This window comes from Mesoplodon densirostris, chromosome 14 (assembly GCF_025265405.1).
Source record: "Mesoplodon densirostris isolate mMesDen1 chromosome 14, mMesDen1 primary haplotype, whole genome shotgun sequence".
In the NCBI taxonomy this organism is placed as follows: Eukaryota; Metazoa; Chordata; class Mammalia; order Artiodactyla; family Ziphiidae; genus Mesoplodon; species Mesoplodon densirostris.
In genome coordinates, this window is record NC_082674.1 from 76,744,868 (window position 1) to 76,766,339 (window position 21,472).

The 21,472-nt window shown below is 44.2% G+C and overlaps 1 protein-coding gene across 1 annotated transcript in view; it reads left to right on the forward strand.

The window, feature by feature from the left end:
- ACOXL (acyl-CoA oxidase like) overlaps window positions 1-21,472 on the forward strand; it is a 352,026-nt gene that overhangs the window by 301,697 nt on the left and 28,857 nt on the right. Inside the window, 1 exon segment of the mRNA XM_060116983.1 lies at window positions 20,370-20,471. Coding sequence (XP_059972966.1) covers window positions 20,370-20,471 — 102 coding nt within the window.

Genomic DNA, 21,472 nt, shown 5'->3' on the forward strand with positions numbered 1-21,472 from the left:
GTCACTAGAAGGGATTTTCAACTCATTTGCCTAAGATGTGATATTTTCAGTCTGTCTTTTTTTAAAGCTTTCAGTGATGTTGATTTTATAACACAGAAGTGCTGATACCAAACATTGGGTTTGCCTGGGAAATGTGGTCCACCAGGGTCCCGGCTGTTCCAATACACTGACTTTGAATAGCACCCATTCAGGCATAGAAACTTTGGTCGGTACTTTGAGGCTGTCCACCCTAAGCTCTCAGTTCCCCAGCCTGAGGGCCATTCCCCCAGGACCTTCCCTTCCAGGTACAGGCAGTGGCACTGTGATCTTGGAGTAGCTCTTGGCCCCCAGACACTCACCTCTTTACTCCAGTCGCTAGTCACGGTGACTAGGACACATGTGCCTTTGGCCCTTTCTTCCTATTCTGTCCAGCGTTTTCTCCTGCCGTCTCCTCCTTCTTGCTTCTCTCCTCCTGTTCATCTCTCCACCGTGTTCCCTTCTCCATGCCTCTGTGGGCTGAACCACCTCCTATGTGTTGCTTGGTCCTGCTGGTGAGCCCTGCATGGAGATTACCTGGGCATCTCAGAGGCAGCCTGGGGTAGAGAAGGCAGAGCACAGAGCCTGGAGCCAGGAGAGCAGACCTCCAGGCCCACTCCTAGCTGTCCCTATGGCCTCCACGACTGCAGATACCACAGCCACTCTCTTCACATCCATAGGGAGAGGGTAGAAAGAGATGCCACCCAAAGCCTCTTCCTTCTCTTACTTTCTCACCCCCCTGCCATGCACACGTTGCCCCAGGCTGGCTTCTTGGGAACATTTGGTTAGAAACTAACAGTTGAATACTCTGTAATGACCTATATGGGAAAAGAATCTAAAAAAGGCTGGATATGTATATAGGTATAACTGATTCACTTTGTTGTACACCTGAAACTAACACAACATTATAATTCAACTATACTCCAATAAATATTAATTTAAAAAAAGAAGAAGCTTCCCTGGTGGCACAGTGGTTAAGAACCTGCCTGCCAATGCAGGGGACATGGGTTTGAGCCCTGGGCCGGGAAGATCCCACATGCTGAGGAGCAACTAAGTCCGTGTACCACAACTACCGAGCCTGCGCTCTACAGCCCGTGAGCCACAACTACTGAGTCCACGTGCCACAACTACTGAAACCCGCACACCTAGAGCCCATGCTCTGCAACAAGAGAAGCCACTCTAATGAGAAGCCCGTGCACTGCAACAAAGAGTAGCCCCTGCTCACCGCAACTAGAGAAAACCCGCATGCAGCAATGAAGACCCAATGCACCCCAAAATAAATTAAAATAAAGAAGAAGAAGAAGAAACTAACAGTTGGGAGTGGGAGAGGGTTCAGGTAGCCCTAGGTGTCCTGGAATGATGTCCAGTGACATTCAGTATTTTACATCTTCTCTGTTGGTCTCTGCAGACTGTGCGACTATTGCAACCGAAGGTGATGTCTGTGGGTGTTTTCTCAATATCTGCAGATATTTGAACTGGCATCATCAAAGAAGTTTCACTCAACAAAAACGTTTGCTCAGTTCTTATATACTGAAACTATTTTATGATTTTTTCTCAGGAGATTGAGGTTTTTTAATGTCACATATCAGAGAGCATCATGTGGGCGTGACAGTGGTATGCAGGATTTTTGTAGCTTGTTCTGTGAGAGAACTTGCTCAGGGTGACGGTAGATCGTTCTGACTACAATCAGCCTGTGGTCAAGTTTATGTTTACTTGAGTGAACTATTCACTTCCTAGATTCTCTGCAGCCAACTTAAATACTTAACTCCACCTTGTTGAGTGAACAGTTGTTGCAGGCCAAAAAAAAAAAATGCAGATGGGTGTTGAATATGATGTTTTAAAAAACAATATTTTGCATGCATACCATTGCATCCCTATACTGTCCCAGATAATTGAGACTTAAGGACAGATATTTCATGACCTGTGAGGGTGCTCTAGACACAGACTGCAGGGAAGATGCAAAAGATGAACACACAGCAGTCGAGCCAACGTCCGACACCCCTGGAAAGACAAAGCCAGAGTGTGAGGTTTTGGAGATGGCAGAGGCCAGAGCCTTCATGTGACAACCAGGAAGAGTAGGGCAGGGAGGAGATGTGGCCCTCTGCCATGGCACCGCTAGTTGTCGGGCAGTAGAACTGTGACCACAAAGCCCCTGGACCCTCAGGCTGGGCTTCTTCCTGGACCCCTCCCAGATGATCAGATTCACAGAAAACCCACCACCTTGGCCAGAGCTGCACGGGAGATAAGACTGACGAAGCCTCAGGTGCACTGCTGTGGCTGGCGTGTGGAATCACGCTCGTGGCTTGCTGTGAATCACACCCTATTTGCTGAGTCTACCGTAAGGCAGGAGGGAGCTGGCTTCTCTGTGACCCAGTTTCCCCAAATACCAAGCAGAGGTCAAGGCTGCTGATGACTTAGGATTTTCCCACCACTGTGGCCCTGCTAAGGGGCTGGGAAAAGATGCCAAGAGGTAGGACAGCTGTCATTCGGGTTTGCCTCTCAGGAAGATTTCAGTATGATTTGAACCGCAGAAAAGATTTAGATTCCATCGATGACTTAGGACCTCATTCACCTTCCATCCCCACACGTACCTATTCCTTCACTCGCTCTTGGTTCTAGTTGCCAATTAATCTCTTCGGTCCTCGCTGTCACTGCCCCGGAGAGCCCGTTTATGCCTCTGCTCTGCCCTCCCCTCCACTGGGGCTCCGGATCTCACCTAAGCTCCAGCTCCACATCCAAGCTCACTCAGCAGGTCTGAACCCCACCTGTCTACGGTCTCTGTCCTCTCTCCACAGCCTCAGAGCCATGGGACAGTCCATGACTGTCCTGGAACTGCCACTCCAGAGCCAGTGCATCTGTTCCCCTGGCAGCATCTTTCAGAGTCACCCCTTTCCTCTGTTCCAGAACAGACCACCTGGACTTGGTCCACTGGGGGCAAGTCTGATCTCCACTCTGCCAGGATCCAGCGTGTGACCTTGGGCAGGTCACTTTGACCTCTTTTAGCCCAGTGTCCTCTTCTGGCAAAAGAGGAAGAGAATTAGATGACTCCAGAGACCCATCCAGCATCTACACTCTGTGAATCTGTGCCTGGACATTGCCAACAAGCCTGCGATTCTAAACATGCTTGAGAATGAATCCGCCTGGTCTTCCAACTGCTTGTCTCTCTCCTTCGGGATCAGCCAAAGGAACCTTCTCAGAGCCCCATGTCCTACGTGTCCCTCCCTGGATACGTTTCCAGCCCTAAGTCTCTCTATCCTTTGAAATAGGGAGATAACAGAAGTCCAGAAAACTGGACTTCTTTTTTCTTTGAGAGTGAAAGGGGGCACCATTAAAAATTAAGATGGGGGCTTCCCTGGTGGCGCAGTGGTTGAGAGTCCGCCTGCCGATGCAGGGGACAGGGGTTCGTGCCCCAGGAGGATCCCACATGCCGCGGAGCGGCTGGGCCCGTGGGCCATGGCCGCTGAGCCTGCGCGTCCGGAGCCTGTGTTCCGCAACGGGAGAGGCCACAACAGTGAGAGGCCCACGTACCACAAAAAAAAAAAAAAAAAATTAAGCTTGGATGACAGGCATAAACCATGACTGTCCCAGGCAAACCCAGGCATCTGGTTTGCCTATTTTTGAGTCAAGTCCAAAATCCCTTCCTCAATCAAATGGCTCTACCTTGCCTATCAAGCTTTGCTCTCAGTGTTCGGTCCAGCTGTTCCCTGCCTGCCTCCCAGGATTGTCTCCTCTTAAAAATTGGGCCCTCTTTTCAGTGATGGAAATTAGTCATAAGACAGGCCCCTTGGTGCCAATCTGCATTCGGACCATCATTTTCTAAATCAAATAGAAATGATCTGTTCTCTGGGGAGTAACTTGCACAACTGGCGGCAGTCTTTCCAGTTTGGGTGTGAGATGGCAGCCCAGCAGGGATCCTCACTGGGACAAAAACGCCCTGAGGTCGTCACCTGCTGGGTCCCCCTGCCTTCCTTGGAAAAGCAAGTAGGATGTTCTGGGGAAAGTGGCCATTGCTGATCCGTGCTGCTCCCGCCAGGCCAGGGCACAAGAGCTAGATGAAGGAGCTTCTGCTGACCTGCTATAACTGGAGGGTTGGCTCAGAGCAAGGCTTTTCCACTCCAGGGATGCTGAGCGAGTGCCTGGAATGTTCCCCACACTGCAGCCCCCAGTGCGGTCCTGGCTTGGCCACTCTGCCTAAGTGCTCTGGCTGGAGGCACCATGTAAAGTTCAAGGTCGGCTTTTCTGTAGGTGAGATCCGATATCACACCACGTCGGCTATAGAAAATGGTACCAAGAACCAAGCTGCCTGCTCAAGAAGAAATAGAACCAGTTGAATGTCTCCTCCCCAGATCGCAGACTTCGGCAGGGCGGTCACACCAGCGGCAGCAACGATGCTCTGGCCATTCTCCATTTGATTGGCAGCAGGGCAGACTGTCTGGGGCGAAGCCGATGACACCTTGGTCTGAGGACACAAGCAGAGCAGTTTGAGTACCTGCTGTCTGTCCAGCTGGCACGTGCAGGGGCCCATCGGCCTGGATGGCACAGTTGCAGGGTGCTGGGACCCAGGTCAAGAAAACCTACAGAGGCGATTCCCCAGGAAGGCTCCACTGACCGGAGGCTGGAGTGCTGCTGGAAGCTTCCTTAGCATTTCTTACCAACCGCCAAGTGTTCACACTGCCCCCAAATGCACAGGGGAAACTGGGCAGATAGGGAGGGAAGGATGCCAAGCCTCCCTCCCACACATCCCCTCACCACTGTGGTCTGGCTAGATGGAGCTTTTTCTCTGTCTAATGATGTTCTAGGAAATCAGACACATGAGTCTTTCCTGAAACTCAAAGTCCCTGAGCGAGTGACATGGCCCAACCCTTCAGTCCCCCAGGTTTACAAAATACAACTTCTTCCCAGAAACGAGCCTTTTCTCCTAGCCTGATGGAATCCTGGTCTGTTAGGAAGGAGGGTTTTCACAAGAAAATGATGACTTTACCTTAACATGGGGCCGGCAGAGCCTTGAGGAGAAAGGGGATTTTCCACATGACCGCTCCAGTGATTCACCTCCCCTCGAAGGTTTAGAAACACCCCAGCAAGCTGCTTATCTGGTGTTCCTTAAGTTGTCATTGTCACAAAGGTTCTTTCTGCTTGGCTTCTCCCCCGGTTTGCCTCGCCCGGCTCACTCTCTCCGTGGGACTGGGCCCAGGGTGCAGCATTCCGTTTGGGGGCTGGCCCACGCATCCTTGCAGGGCCTTTGTCTGTCTTTGTGCTTTAGAGAAGGCCTCTTCTGCCCCAGCCCCGACGCGGCGCTCACCACGGCAACCCCAGCATAGGGGCAGGGCGTCTGCAGGGGACTGTCCCCACCTCACAAGCGGCTGGCAGAGGCAGTTGGAGCCTGTCAAGTGGGCGAGATGGGGTTTTTCCCTTTTTCCTGCATTCTAACTCTTTCTTCCTTTTCTCAACATGTGTAGGTAGCAGCTGGTTTAAGCATCAAACCCAGCAGCCAAAAGTTAATTGCAAGCACCTCCCACTGAGTGCAGGGAAAACTGTGATGTCCTCCTTTCTGTTGGTGGCCCTTTTCCTACCCGAGGACCCCATCATGGCCCCTTGCCTTGGAGAGTGTCCCGGGCCCCAGGGCAGGAAGCAGGAGCAAACATCCTGTGTGTGCACCACGTGTGCTTGCAGCCCCCACTCAGGCATCTGCAGCCAGTCATGGGCTCAGGCTTCCCACACAGAAGAAAAGCGTTCCTATCTGGGGCTTGACTGCATTTCCAAACCCAGTCCATCATGAATAGTGTCAGTCCCTGCTCCGAATTCCTGGAGCCCAGATCATTAAGGGTAGCGGGGTCTGTGGTGGTGAAACCCCATCCTTTTCGCCTGTTCTTTTCCTACTACCTTCTCTGCTCCTTGCGAGCCAGAGCCACACAGAAAGAAGTGAGCACGTGGCTGATAGTGTTCCAAGGCAGCTGTTCTACAATATTCACTGAGGACCCGTTATGGGCCAGGTGATGTTCTTCTAGTACCTGGTTCGTTTGAAGCATATATTTTGGGTTTTTTAGACTATATATATTTAATAAGGGAAAAGAGCTACAAGTGACAAAGAAATCAAATTTCAGACGTAGTGTTACAGCCATAAGCGGTTTTGCCTCATTCCTGTACCTCTGTGCCATGGAGGCCCTGGAATGCCTGCTTCCCTTAATTCCTGGTTCTCTCCCCACAAGTTCAAGCTTATGCCAAGGCTCTGCAGGGCTCATCTCAAACCACCCCCAGCCCAAATCTCAATGACAGTTATCTCTCTTGATGAAACTTTAATTTTGGAAAGGAATCTTTGGTGCATAGGAGTATCTTTTTAACTCAAAGAAATAAATATCCAATGGTTGGAATCCCAGGCTCCCTGATAGGTCAACAGAAGGGTTATTTTGTTGACTGTCTTCACATACCTACCACAACCCCTCTTCAGAAACATCTGTGAGTGGCTATTATGTGCCAGGCACTGGAGGTGCTAATATCAATAAGACCCTCACCCTCAATTCCCTGACTAATAGATGAGACCCCAATAAGCAAGCACGTTGGAGTGGGTTACGTGCTGAGACGGAGGAAATTGGGGGTGTTAACAAAGCACTCATCTGGGGCGCCCAACTCAGCATGGGTTTAGAAAAGACTTGCCAGAGGAGGTGGCATTTGTGCAAAGTTTCTGCAGGAAATTAAATTTAACCAACTGTGTGGGTTCTGCCGTGCTTACTGGTGGGGTCCGTGTGAGAAGTTGTGTTCTGAGTTTTCCAATTATAGAGTGTTTTGGGTGCACCGATGCATGTCTTGCGAGCTGGCTGCCACAGTAGGGGACCTAGACAGCTGCCTCTTCAGGGGAGAGGTCTCCAGAAGCTTCCATTCTTGTTGGCCATGCACGTTTCCCCAGTGTGCTATAGCTATCTTGAAACTCCAGTATTCAGTATTCCTTCCTTTGGCTTGGAAGGCTACCCTAACTTCCAGAGATTAATGTCAGTGTTGGGTATCTCTGAGAGGGAATGCATCAGAAGCCATCATCAGCTAACAGTTGCCCTAGAATTGTTCTGTGAGCACAGTCTCCAGAGATAGAGAGTGAGGCAGGGGGTAGGGGATTAGGAGAAGGGCAGAAGGATTTCCTGTCCTGCAGCAAGAGGCCATGCTTTGCTGTCTGACATTCTGTACTTTGCCCACCTCCTCCACAAAGCTCTCCTCACAGGGGAAATGGACCAATGTCTTTCCAGGCCAAGCGCCATCATGTGCAAACTCTACACGTGCCTGATTACCCAAGAGGAGCATATGATCGCATGGACAAATGGAGCAGCATGTGAAACATGACACCTGCTCTGCCCTTGACACTTCTTTATCAAGCATCTAAATCGACATCTAAGTGGAGAACCAGCTGGAGAGCAGAAATCCCATGTTCAGAACGGCAGCACGCTTCCCCAAGTGTGGAGATCATCACCCGCTGAGGATTCTTGGTCCTGCAAGCCTGTCCTGGGACATGTGAAAGCAGTTCTTGCCTGAACACTCTCCCCTCCATGTCTTCTGTGCACAGCTCAAGGGGCAGATTTCATTTCAGGCTGTTCTAGAAGACAGGGCCGAAAGTAAGAGAGGAAACCGCTGGAGACAAATAAAAAAACTGGAAGAATTTGGTGAAAGCCATCTGTAGGAAAATAAGAGCAAAATTTGACCCTAGGGAACTCGAGTTAGTGGGAGGAGAAAACAGGGCCGGGCCCCAAACTTGTCGTTTTGCCATTTAAATAAAGAGGTCAAGATGCTGAAGTGCCCAGGAGAATTCTCTTGAGTGACTCACCCAGAATATGGAGAAATTCCATCAGGGCGTTTCAACGCTATGAGTCTGGGCTACTAGACATTAACAGAATTACCAAGTGGCTTTTCCAGAACACAGTGAAGGGGACATTAGCCCTAAAGTTATATGGGGGCTCATGCTGAATGGGGCTGAGAAAGGAGGCAAAGCTCAGCACTCACACCCAGGCAGCAGCCCCTGACTGCAACCAAGCACATTTGTGCCCTGATTGAAAACTGGAAATGTTATGAGACTTGATGATTTCTGCTCCCTGGACCTGCCCAACTCTTCCTCTTGCCCTTACTGAATTTTAGCTGATCTCTTTTGGGTTAATTTTATATTCAAAACTCTACTGAAACACACACACACACACACACGTGCGCACACACCATGGTTATCAACTTTGAGAGAGGAAAAAAGAAAAAAAATTAGTTAGCTCTACCCCCTTCCTCTCCTAGGACCCAGCAAGACGCCTGGCACACAGTCAGCTCTCAAGAGGTAAGGAGGGGGAGGAGAAAGGGAGGAAGGAGGGAGAAACTTAGTTTCGGAATAAATGTCAGGAAAACGGCCAGCATGAAGGTACCAGTCAGTTGATTGCTGCCTCTTCTCCTGATGGAATGTTTTTGCCTTGGGAAAATCCTTCCATGTCTATCTCTTCTAGGACTGAGAAAAGGACAGAATGGGGATGAGACAACTTGATGTGTTCTTGAAACAGACATCACAAAAATGTTTCCATGAGTGACTACACATGTGCTTGAAACAAAAGAATAGGAAGGCTCATCAAATAAATAGTCTCAGCAAAGAAATAGTAAATGCAAGCAACCAGATAGAAATATTAGAACTGAAAAATACAATAACTGAAATAAAAATCTCAGTAGATGGAGTCAACAGCAGGATTGAACTGGATGAAAGTGAAAATATAATCAGATTTGTAGAACACAGCTAAAATAGTGCTGAGAGGGGACCTTATAGCTTACATGAAATAGAAGAAAAGTCTCAAATCAATAACCTAAGCTACCACCTCAAGAACCTAAAAAACTGAGAGCAAAATAAACCCAAAGACAGCAGAAGGAAAGAAATAATAAAGATAAGAGCAGGAATCAATGAAATTGAAAACAGGAAAAAAATAGAGAAAAATAATGAGGCAAAGAGTTGGATCTTTGAAAAAAATCCACAAAGTTGATAACCCTTTAAAAGCCTAACAAAGAAAAGACACAAATCACTAACATCAGGAATTAAATAGATGATATCGGTAAACACCCTGCAGACATCAAAATGATAATAAAGGATTACTGAGAAAATTCTACACACATGAATTGGACAACTTAGATGAAATGGACCAATTCCTCAAAAACACAAATCACCATACTCAATATGAAATAGACAATTTGACTAGCCCTATAACTGTTATGGAAATTGAATTTATATTTAAAATTCTAGAAAAAGAAAACACCAGTCTCCAGAATTCACTGGAGAGTTCTACTAAACATTTAAATAAGAATTAATAATTCTACAGAATCTCTTCCAGATAGTGCAAGAGGAGGAAATACATTCATTTTATGAAGCTAGTGTTGACCTAATATCACACCAGACAAAAACAGAACAAAAAAGGGAAAGCATGGACCCATATCCCTTATGAATATAGACACAAAAGTTTCTAACAAAATATTAGGAACTAGAATTCAGCAATATATTAAAAAAATTATATACCATGACCAAGTGTGGTTTGCTCCAAGGATGCAAGACTGGTTCAATTTCCTAAAATCATTCAATTTAGTTATCCATATTAATAGGCAAAAGCCAAAAAAAACTCACATGATCATATCAATTGGTACCAGAAAAAGCATTTGACAAAATGCAACACCCATTTGTGATAACCCTCAGACAAACAGGAAGAGCGTGAAACCTCCTCAACTTGGTAAAGAGCATCTACAAAAATCCTATGGCTCAGTGGTCCCCGAACTTTTTGACACCAGGGACCGGTTTTGTGGAAGACAGTTTTTCCAGAGACCAGGGCCAGTGGGGGGAGGGATGGTTTAAGGATGATTCAAGCACATTACATTTATTGTGCACTTTATTTCTATTATTATTACGTTGTAATATATAATAAAATAATTATACAACTCACCATAATGTAGAATCAGTGGGAGCCCTGAGCTTGTTTTCCTGCAACTAGATGGTCCCATCTGGGGGTGATGGGAGACAGTGACACCCAAAGTGTGTTGCTTATGTCCCATCTACTCTGTAAGATGCAGCTTAATTGTCACTTGCCACTCACTGATAGGGTTTCTTTTTAATATAAATTTATTTATTTATTTTATTTATTTTTGGCTGCATGGGGTCTTCACTGCTGCGCATGGGCTTTCTCTAGTTGTGGAGAGCGGGGACTACTCTTTGTGGCAGTGCATGGGCTTCTCATTGCGGTGGCTTCTTTTGTTGTGGAGCATGGGCTCTAGGCAAGAGGGGCTTCAATAGCTGCAGCATGTGGACTCCAGAGCGCAGGCTCAGTAGTTGTGGTGCATGGGCTTAGTTGCTCCATTGCTTGTAGGATCTTCCTGGACCAGGGCTTGAACCCGTGTCCCCTGCATTGGCAGGTGGATTCTTAACCACTGCACCACCAGGGAAGTCCCACTGATAGGGTTTTGATATGAGTCTGCAAGCAATTGATTTATTATGGTCTCTGTGCAGTCAAACCTCTCTGCTAAGGATAATCTGTATTTGCAGTCGCTCCCCAGCACTAGCATCACTGCCTCAGCTCCACCTCAGATCACCAGGCATTAGATTCTCATAAGGTGCACGCAACCTAGATCCCTCACATGTGCAGTTCACAGTAGGGTTCATGCTCCTATGAGAATATAAAGCCGTCACTGATCTGACAGGAGGCGGAGCTCAGGCAGTAATGCACGCGATGGGGAGCCACTGAAAATACAGATGAAGCTTCAATTTTTCGCCCACTGCTCACTTCCTACTGCACAGCCTGGTTCCTAACAGGCCATGGACCGGTACAGGGGGTTGGGGGCCCCTACTATAGCTAACAACATACATATCGGTGAAACAAGGAATGCTTTCCCCCTAACATCAGGAATAAAGCAATGATGTTTGGTCTCACCATTCTTATTCAATATATTATTAAAAGTTCTAACTAGTGAAATAAGGCAAGAAATGGAAATAAAAAGCATATTCTTTCATATCAGAAAGGAAGAAATAAAACAGTTCCTATTTATATATGACATCATTGTCTATTTAGAAAATCCCAAGAAATCTACAAAACAAACAAACATCCTAGAACTAAGAAATGAGTTTAGCAAGGTCACAGGATATAAGATCAACATGCAAAAATTCATTGAATTTCTATATATTAGCAATGAACACTTGGACAGGAAAAATTTTTTAAACTCAATATCATGTACAATTTCTCAGAAAAATAAGTACTTGGGTATACATCTAACAATAGATAGGATTTGTATGCTTAAAACTACAAAATGCTGATCCTCAACAGAATACTCGAGGCTGAGAGGAGCAGCATATTAAAAGGATTATACACTATGGCCAAGTGGGATTTATTCCTGGAATACAAGGATGGTTCAACAAACAAAAGAATTATCTATGTAATATATCACATTAACAGAATGAAGAAAAAAAAAACATGATCGTCTCAACTGATGCATTAGAAGCATTTGACAAAATTCAGCATCCTTCCATGATAAAAACACTCTGGAAACTATGTCAATATTATAAAGTCATATATGAAAAAACTCACAACATTATACTCAATGGTGAAAAACTGAAAGCTTTTCCTTTGTCAGGAGCAAGACAAAGATGTCTGCTTTCACCACTTCTATTCAACACAATACTGGAAGTCCTAGCCAGAGTAATTCAACAAGAAAAAGAAATAAAAGGCATCCAAATTGGAAAGGAAGAAGTAAAACTGTCTCTATGCACAGATGATATGATCTTATATGTAGAAAACCCTAAAGATTACACAAACATCACACATACACACACTGTTAGAATGAATAATTCAGCAAAGTTGCAGGATACAAAAATCAACATGCAGATATCAGTTGCATTTCTATACATCAACAGTAAACAATCCAAAAAGGAAATGAAGAAAGCAATTCAATTTATAATAGCATCAAAAAGAATTAAGTACTTAGGAATTAACAAAGGAGGTGAAAAACTTTCAGCAAGAATGTTGCTGAAAGAAATTAAGGAAGATATAAATGGAAAGAAATCCTGTGTTCATGGATTGAAAGACTTAATATTTTTAAGATGTCAGTATTACCTAAAGCTATCTACAGACTCAGTGCAATCTATCAAAATTGCATGAGTTGTTTTGCAGAAATAGAAAAACTCATTCTAAAATTCATATGGCATCACAAGGGACCCTGAATAGCCAAAACCATTTTGAAAAAGAAGAAAAAAGTCAGAGGTCTCACACTTCCTGATTTGAAAATTTACAAGTCTACAGCAATCAAAATGCTGTGATACTGGCATAAAGACAGACATATAGACCAATGTAGAAATACACCCTTGCATATTTGGTCAAATGATTTTTGACGAGAGTACCAAGATCATTCAATGGGAAAACGATAGTCTTTTCAACAAATGGTACAGGGGAAACTAGATATCCACATGCAAAAGAATGAAATTGAACTGTTATCTAATATGATATACAGAAATTAACTCAAAATAGACCAAAGACTTAAATGTCAGAGCTAAAACTATAAAACTCTCAGAAGAAAACAGGAGAAAAGCCTCATCACATTGGATTTGCAATATTTCTTGGATATGACGTCAAAGGTATAAACAACAAAAAAAGCTATACATGTTGAAATTCATTAAAATTTAAAACTTTTGTGCATCAAATGACACTATCAACACAGTAAAAAAGCAAGAAAATATTTACAAATCACATACAGATAAAAGACTAATATCCAGAATCTCTATATAGAGAACTCAAAATTTAACAACAAAAATCCAAACAACCAGGTTAAAAATGGGCAAAGTGCTTGAATAAACATTTCTCCAAAGATCTACAGATGGACTATAAGCGTATGAAAAGATGCTCAACCTCACTAATCATTAGGGAAATACAAATCAATACCACAATGAGATAGTACTTCACACCCATTAGCATAGCTGCTATCAAAACAACAACGACAAAAACCAAAATAACAAGTGTTGGCAAGGATGTGGGGAAATTGGAACCCTTGTGCCCTGTTGGTGAGAATGCAAAATGGAGCAGCCGCTATGGTAAATAGTATGGCAATTCCTCAAAATATTAACCATAGAATTACCATATGATCCAGCAATTTCACTTCTGAGCATATATCCAAAGCATTGAAAACAGTGGCTTGAATGGGTAGTAGTACACTCATGTTCATAGCAGCACTAATCACAACAGTCAAAATGTGGAAGCAACCCAAGTGTCCATTGATGGGTGAATGAATAAACAAAAAATATGGTATATACATGCAGTAGAATATTATTCAGCCTTAAAAAGGGAAGGAAATTCTGACCCAGGCTACTACATGGAGGAGCCTTGAATACCTCACGCTAAGTGAAATAAACTAGTCACAAAAGGACATATACTGTATGGATCCATTTATATGAGATACCTAGAGTAGTCATATTCAGAGAGACAAGTAGAATGGTCCCTTTCCAGGGACCAAGGAAAAGGGAGAATGAGAAGTTATTATTTAATGGATTCAGAATTTCAGTTTTGCAAGATGAAAAAAGTTCTGGATGTGAATGGTGGTGATGGTTCCACAGCCAATGACAGATGAGGAACTGGGAGTGGGATCAATTCTGGGTTAAAACAAATCAGAGAGAAGAACCTGGCTGAATGCTTTTGCCCAGACTGTCTACATAAAGTACAGTTGGCCCTCCATACCCACAGATTCCACATCCACAGATTCAATCAATCACAGATCAAAAATATTCAGAAAGAAAATCCAGAAAGTTGCAAAAAGTGAAACTTGAATTTGCTGCACGCTGGCAATGATTTACATAGCATTTACCTTATATTTACAACTATTTATTGCTGCATAACATTTACATTATATTAGGTATTATAAGTAATCTAGACATGATTTAAAGTATATGGGAGGATGTGCATAGGTTTTATGCAGGTACTACTCAATTTTATATAAGAGACTTGAGCATCTGTGGATTTTGGTATCCTCTGGGGGTCCTGGAACCACCCCCCTACAGATACCAAGGGAGGGCTGTAGGAGTATGGTTCTGAGCCAGTCTATGTAGTGGTTTGTGTAAGAAGTCTCAGAGGGAATATCTTCCTCTCTGCCTGCAGAGCTGTACTTTCTGAATTTTCCCATCCCCACTGGCCATGTAACGGACAGTGCACTGCAACACTGCAAAGTAGTAGAGAGTTGGTTTGCCTGAGTGTGGCAATCACAGGAAAGCTTGGATTCTGCAGCCAGCTGTGTGACCCCCAAGTATCCGTCTACCCTTTGGGTTGAGAAGCAGCAGAGCTCCAGCCTCCCCTCTGCCCAAGCACACGCAGCATGCTGGCAAAATGACTTCTCAGGGTTACCTTCTCTAGAGATTTCCCTTCTGGCACCTGCAAAGGCAAAGATAGAGGTATGGCTAGGCTTCTCCAACGAGGCATAAAATAGAATGTGCTTTGGGTCTGGCTGGCTCTCTCACCCCTAACCCTAGCAGACGCTCTGCCTTTGATCCACTGTGATACCAGCCCATGGCCCACCATCACTTTACTAAAGTGGTTTCTCTGCTGAAACTGGTGATGGACAGAGAGCCATCCCAGGCTCTTCAGTGTCCAGAGACTCCGAGAGAAAAGATCACCTTTATCCTTAACCCTCCTCTGGTAGAGCACTCTGGGCTCTACCAGAATCCAGCTGCCACTGCTTGTCACCTTTCTCAAGAAGAGAGGCTTTTAAGACACAAGAAATATCGAGCAGTTTGGATTAAAAAAAAATTAAATTAACATCTTCAGGCAGTTTAGAAGAAAAAGAGACTTTGATCTGAACAGCTTCCTTGGGTGATCAAAGCTGTGCTTTTCTGAACTGATGACCCCCTCCTCAACCTTTTTCCAGTGTAATATAAATAAGGCTTCCTCACCTGTGGAAGCTGATGAGCTCACACCTGGAGCTGATGGCGTGGAGGAGACTGGGCAGGTGAACTATACGGATTCAAGATGGGCATTGTTCCAGTCTGGTCCAATTTTTAATCACTTTTCTATTGCAAGGAATGCCCTTAGAAATTGCACAACTGATATTTTTTGCTAAGGCTGGCAGAAATTCCTTAACTAAGAGACAGTACCACTGCCCATCAATTTTACAAGGCAGTAATGCAGATCCCAAGTGGCTAAAATCTGAGGCAGAAGGCAGAACACTTCATCACAGTGAGAGAACTAGGTTGTTGCTGGGGGAAACTGTTCTGAAGTCACACTGGTATTACCATGAATTAATAAGCTTTGTTCATCTTCTCTGACACTAGAGGTCCAACTCAGTCCTTTTGCTTCATCTCCTTGCTTACTATGCGGTTCAGGCCATGGATACAGGCTGCCTACTTGGCATACATTGCAGGCAACCTCCCTTCTTTCTGTTGTTGGTCCCAGCGAGCTATGCTCCTGGGAACCAAGCGTCTCAGTTCTACAAATGCACACACCAAGCCCTGATACTGGTCTAGGCGCTGCAGAAATTCCAAGGTGCATGAGCCACAGTTCCTGCCTTCCTGATCACATTGTGGTCAGGGAGAAAGTCACATGGGCAAATAATTACACCAACAGGCAGAATGTGTAATAAGGAAAAACACACTGCTGTGAGAACCCAGGAAAGGAAGGGGTGACTTTCAAAGGGAAGAGATCAGGCAGGGGTCCTTGGACAAAATTTCAGTACAGGGAACCATTAGAGAATATAGCCATTTCAGCTTGGAGTTTGCCATAACAAAGAGAAAGAGATCTGGACATAAAAGATGATATATTTAAATTATCCTACAGCAAAATGACCTTGTTTAGGGCTGTGTAGTTCTATGAATTTCAACACATGTGTAGAATTGTGTAAGTACCATATATATATCCTTATATATCAATTATTATTTATTTTTCAGTTCCTCAAATAGCTTCTCCATTTACTCTGTCCAGGAGTTATGGCTACATTCAGGATTATTGTGAAAACTAAATGAGGTGAATGTAAAATACCTTGCAGTGCCTGGCACATAGTAGGTGATTAAAAAACATTGGTTATTATGATTCTATGGGCAGAGATTTCATAGGGGCACATGGGCTTGAGAGTAAGAAAAACAGTAAAATATTACTCTGACAATTCAATAGATACCAAAAAAAGGTGTAATTTGGGACACATTTAAAGAAACCAAGATAAGTGTAGAGAGGACTCTCTGATGGCCATAAGTCTAAGGAAGCTATATAAATGAGAAGCATGGTGATGGGGGGAGATGCTTGTCCAGGGATAAAGACAAAAGGGTAGCATTTAGTAAATGTCAGGATGGTCAAATCCCACCATAATGTGAGGCTTGACAAATAATCTGATGAAGATTTAAAAGGCTATTTTTAGCTATGCTCAGAGTTTGAAGAGACAGACACCTGGTCTGGGGAAGAAAGCTTTGATGTTAATAAATGCAAACAGAAAGCAGACATACTTGTCTCCTAGAATGTCCCCATCTTCTCTCTGAATTGGGAAGGACACAGTTGTAAGACATTTGAAACCAAGGAGGACAAAAGAGATGTCAGGAAACTGTAAATGAGCAAATGTCCACGTTAAAAAAAAAGAAAAAAGAAAAAATAGATTGGGGAAACTACAGAATTTATAAATCCAAGTTAAAATGCTAGAAAAGGCTATTCAAGATAGTGTATGAGTGATTAGAAAAAGATGGTCACTAGGAGCATGTCTGTGTTCACTGTGGCTAAGCCTTGCTAAACTAACCTTATTTCCTTTCTTTTTTTTTTTTTTTTTTTTTTTTTTTTTTTTTTTTTTTGCGGTACGCGGACCTCTCACTGTTGTGGCCTCTCCCGTTGCGGAGCACAGGCTCCGGACGCGCAGGCTCAGCGGCCACAGCTCACAGGCCCAGCCGCTCCGTGGCATGTGGGATCTTCCCGGACCGGGGCACGAACCTGCGTCCCCTGCGTCGGTAGGCGGACTCTCAACCACTGCGCCACCAGGGAAGCCCCTTATTTCCTTTCTTAATCAGGTTGCTAGAAGACAAAATCTGGGGAAGTTGATGTATCTTGATTTTTTTTTCTTTTTTTTTTTGCGGTATGCGGGCCTCTCACTGTTGTGGCCTCTCCCGTTGTGGAGCACAGGCTCCGGACGCACAGGCCCAGTGGCCGTGGCTCACAGGCCCAGCCGCTCCACGGCATGTGGAATCCTACCAGACCAGGGCACGAACCTGCGTCCCCGCATCGGCAGGCGGACCCTCAACCACTGAGCCACCAGGGAAGCCCGATGTATCTTGATTTTGCACAACACTTTCCAGACTCTTAGGCTATCCTTATGTACAAGCTAGGGAAATATGAGTTAGATGAGAGTCTATTAAATAGATTCTCAAATACTTGTTTGAAAAGATATAGATCTATCAGTTGAGTTCTATGATATAAAGACAAAGATGGACCTGACAAATCTGTAAATGACATAAACACATGAGGTGATTGAATCAATATTCATAGAGATTTTGGGGACTTGAGGTAAGTCATATCAACAAGATGATACTTTAAGAGAATAAATTGAAAATCATCCCTTTAGGGATGTGTATGTGTCTGTATGGGTTGGTTGAAAACGGTTCATAGGAGAAAAGGCATAGTTGGAGTGTTAAATGAGCAAACATTTGATGTAAACCAAATTGAATGATATTCTTTCACTCATTTCTTCAAGAAACATGTGACTGGGGCTTCCCTGGTGGTGCAGTCGTTGAGAGTCCGCCTGCCGATGCAGGGGACACTGGTTCGTGCCCTGGTCCGGGAAGATCCCACATGCCGCGGAGCGGCTGGACCAGTGAGCCATGGCCGCTGAGCCTGTGCGTCCAGAGCCTGTGCTCCACAACGGGAAAGGCCTGCGTACCGCAAAAAAACAAACAAACAAACAAACACGTGACTCTCATAAAAGCAAATTCCATCTTACTTGGCTTGTAAAAGTATAGAGTCCCAAACCAGGACAGCAATGGTGCTACTGATGCTACAGTGATGAGGAAACATCTGGACCCTGTGTTCAGTCCCGTGAGACACCTTGAAGGAGAGAATGAGACATTTAGAAGAGGCCACCAGGTCCAAAGTGGCACAAGACCTGGAAGCTGCATTGTGAGAAAATGGCAGTCTGTGAAGGCTGATCCTCTGAAGAGAGAACGCCTAAGCAGAGATGTGAAACTTATCTTTAACTTGTTAAGGGTTGTTATCTGGATACGTTCATACACTCCTGCTTTGCTCCTTAGGCAGCAAAAGTTTCAGGATTAATAACTATGAGATATACAGGAAATTGGATGTCAGCCCATCTCTTACAGTGTATCAGCTTTTTCCCCAGACCCTAAGCATACAGAGATGAGCAGGACAAGATCCCTTTCCGACAGAGTTAACAATCCATAAATTCATATTCCACATAGACAAGTGGTTCAGTATGCAATGGTTCTTCCAACAGTGGATTGGAGAACTGGATGCCTCTTAGTGCACTGAGCTCCCATCTCTGAAACCTCAAAGGAAACACATTCAGGTTCCGTTTGAGGACCTGAGGCTGGGCTGATGGTATCTGGACCTCCAGGTGGTGTTCTGGTTGCCACCAAGAACCAGACCACCTGTTTCCCAGGACAAGAAAAGAGGGTAGTCAAAGGAGAGTCCGAGCTGTGTTCAAGGAGAAAAGAAAAAGTTCAAAGCCAGAAAAGTGGCCCTGAGCATCAGATACACAAGAGCCACAGACTGTCAACAGGGGGACAAGTCAGGGGTCAACAGAAGGACAGAGCAGACGTAGGCAGCGCAGTGTGACACTGGCCCGCTGGGATGGAACGTGGGAATGGTGTCCGCAGTCGGGGCTGTGTGGGACCAAGTGAACTTGAACTTGAGATAGGACTGGACTAAGGCTGGATGACCACCTGTCGGGGGTGTTAGAGATGGGATTTTGCCAGACATCCTCCCTCTGCTTTTCCATCTCTACTCTCCACCCTTCTCCACCCTGCTCTGGGCCCAGGAAATTGATCTACGTAACTTGCATCAGAGGAATCCTTGCCCTCTGAATCCAGTTAGGTTCTGAGAACAGGAAGCCCCAGCTAGAGACTGGAGATGGGGAAGAGAAGGAGGTTGGGATATCCCTGCCCCCTGCCTGCCTTCTTGTGCGATCACCTTGGGGTTTCTGTGTTCCTTGGCTGAAGGTCACAGCTCCTCTAAGGGGACCCTGTCAGCATAGCTTTCTCTTCCAGGATCGACATAGCTCTCTTCCCTCCAAACCTAGAGAAGATAACAATTGAACTTTGCCTCACAATAATATGGAAAGGGGGGAACAGGTGGGAGTAGAGATAAAACAAGATTGGCTGTGAGTTGATAGCTATTAAAGCTGGATGATATAGACATGGAGGTACCTTATACTATTATTTCTATGTTTGTATAATTTTGGAATTATTAAATATGAAATGCTAAAGAATAGTTAACTTAAAAGTTACTTGTTGATACAGGAAAACTCATCCATTATTGCTGGATGCCACTGATGTCATGATGGAGGTCTGCGTGTCGGTTTCAGAAATGTGATAGGAAAAACGTATTGAAACAAAATGAAAATGAGGAATGCTACTTTTATGAAAGTCTAATCAAACCATGCTCAATGGAAAGTATCAAGATGATATTATTCAGAATGTGCATTTAGAATATTCTTTCATGAATCGAGAAAGAAAGCAAACAGAAATATTACATTTATTTTTAAAAAATATATTATGAGTGGACTTTGATTCTAAGTAACCTCGGGTGGGGAAGAATTAGATGAGATTGTAGACGAAGCAAGACTGGCTGTGAGTTAATATTTGTTGAACTGGGGGAATGGAGACATGGAAGTTGGTTATGCTATTTTTTCTAATTTTATATATGCTTTAAATTTCTCCATAGAGTAGTTTCAAAATATAAAACACATACTGCATGTCCAAAATGTGACCATTTTCAGACTTAGAGAACAAACTTATGGTTACCAGGGGGAAAGGGTGGGGAGGGATAGATTGGGAGTTTGAGATTGACATGTACACCCTACTATATTTAAAATAGATAACCAACAAAGACCTACTGTGTAGCACAGAGACCTTGGCTCAATATTTTGTAATAACCTAAATGGGAAAAGAATTTGAAAAAGAACAGAAACTTGTATGGGTATAACTGAATCTGCTGTACACCTGTAACTAACACATCATTGTTAATCAACTATACTCCAATATAAAATAAAAATTAAAAAAAACAAAATATGACCATTTACATTAAGTATGTATTAACTTTTATGATTTTATGAAATGTAATATTACACTATTTCTCATTCGCCTCCTTAGATTCTGCGTTTTCTAACATATTTTTCCATTTCTCTCCTCTTCCCCCACCCTTTAGTTTTGTCTGCTATGTGGAACCAAACTGGTGTTCCAGGAGCGAGCCTGGTATCTAGAACATAAATATTTCACTCCCCTGGGCAGCATGAAGATTAGGCATCAGGTAAGAATCCCTGGGGTGCAGAAGAAACCCCTCGTGCTCAGCTCTTTGCTTTCTTAGAAAACAGTCCTGCCAATCTTTTATCGGTTTCCACTCACGAATTTTTGTGCCTCTGAGACTTCACATACATGTTTTCATTGCCTACCGTGATCATATTACACTTCAGAGTTTAAGTGACAGGGAAGTGATTCACCATGTATGAACTTCTCACATGTAAAGGAGAGGAAGAAATCAAAAGTGCTGGCAAAAAAAAAAAAAAAGAGGTATGAAGTGATTTTCATTTTCTTCCTTCTTACGAAAGCCTATTAACTCATTCTTTATATTTAGAAAAAAGACCTGGTGGTATTTTTGTCAGTGGTTGCAACGGGAATTCAGTGTGACAGCCACAGAGCACCTGAAAATGAAGGTACAGCCAATGAATCATCACCATAATGCTGCTTTAGAAAAAGACTATCAAACAGCATAATCATCTATACAACACATTTTCTGGGTTCCCTCTCTCTTCCAGGCCCCCTGTTAGATGCTGAAACACAGACAGGTATATCCTCAGTCTCTGCATTCAAGGGAGCTCATTATAGCTGGGGACACGAAACTGCCTTCAAATAACACAAATAACAACACGAGGGAGTGGACCTTTTCAATGAACTTGGCCACAAGTTCAGAGGACAGAGGTCACTTTGTAATTAATGGCGTTCTTTGCTAGACCTGGAAGAGGGGAAAATTGAAAGTGGAGGTGGTGGTTCAACAGAGGAGGGGGAAATGCAGGTGAGCCTTCAGATGGGGTTGGTGAAGTGAGCAAAATCAAAGAAATGGGAGTCCTTAGGACAGACATGTTAAGAAACAGTGAAAAGACCAGTTTGGTTGAAGTCTTAAGTGGCAGACAAACCTGGTGAAGCCTGCCGGAGCAAGACTCTAATGGGCTCGGAAGAAGCTTGAAGAATCCTTTTCCTTCTTAGGAGGCAGCAATTATGACAAAAAGCATGTATAAAAATACTTCAGTTATC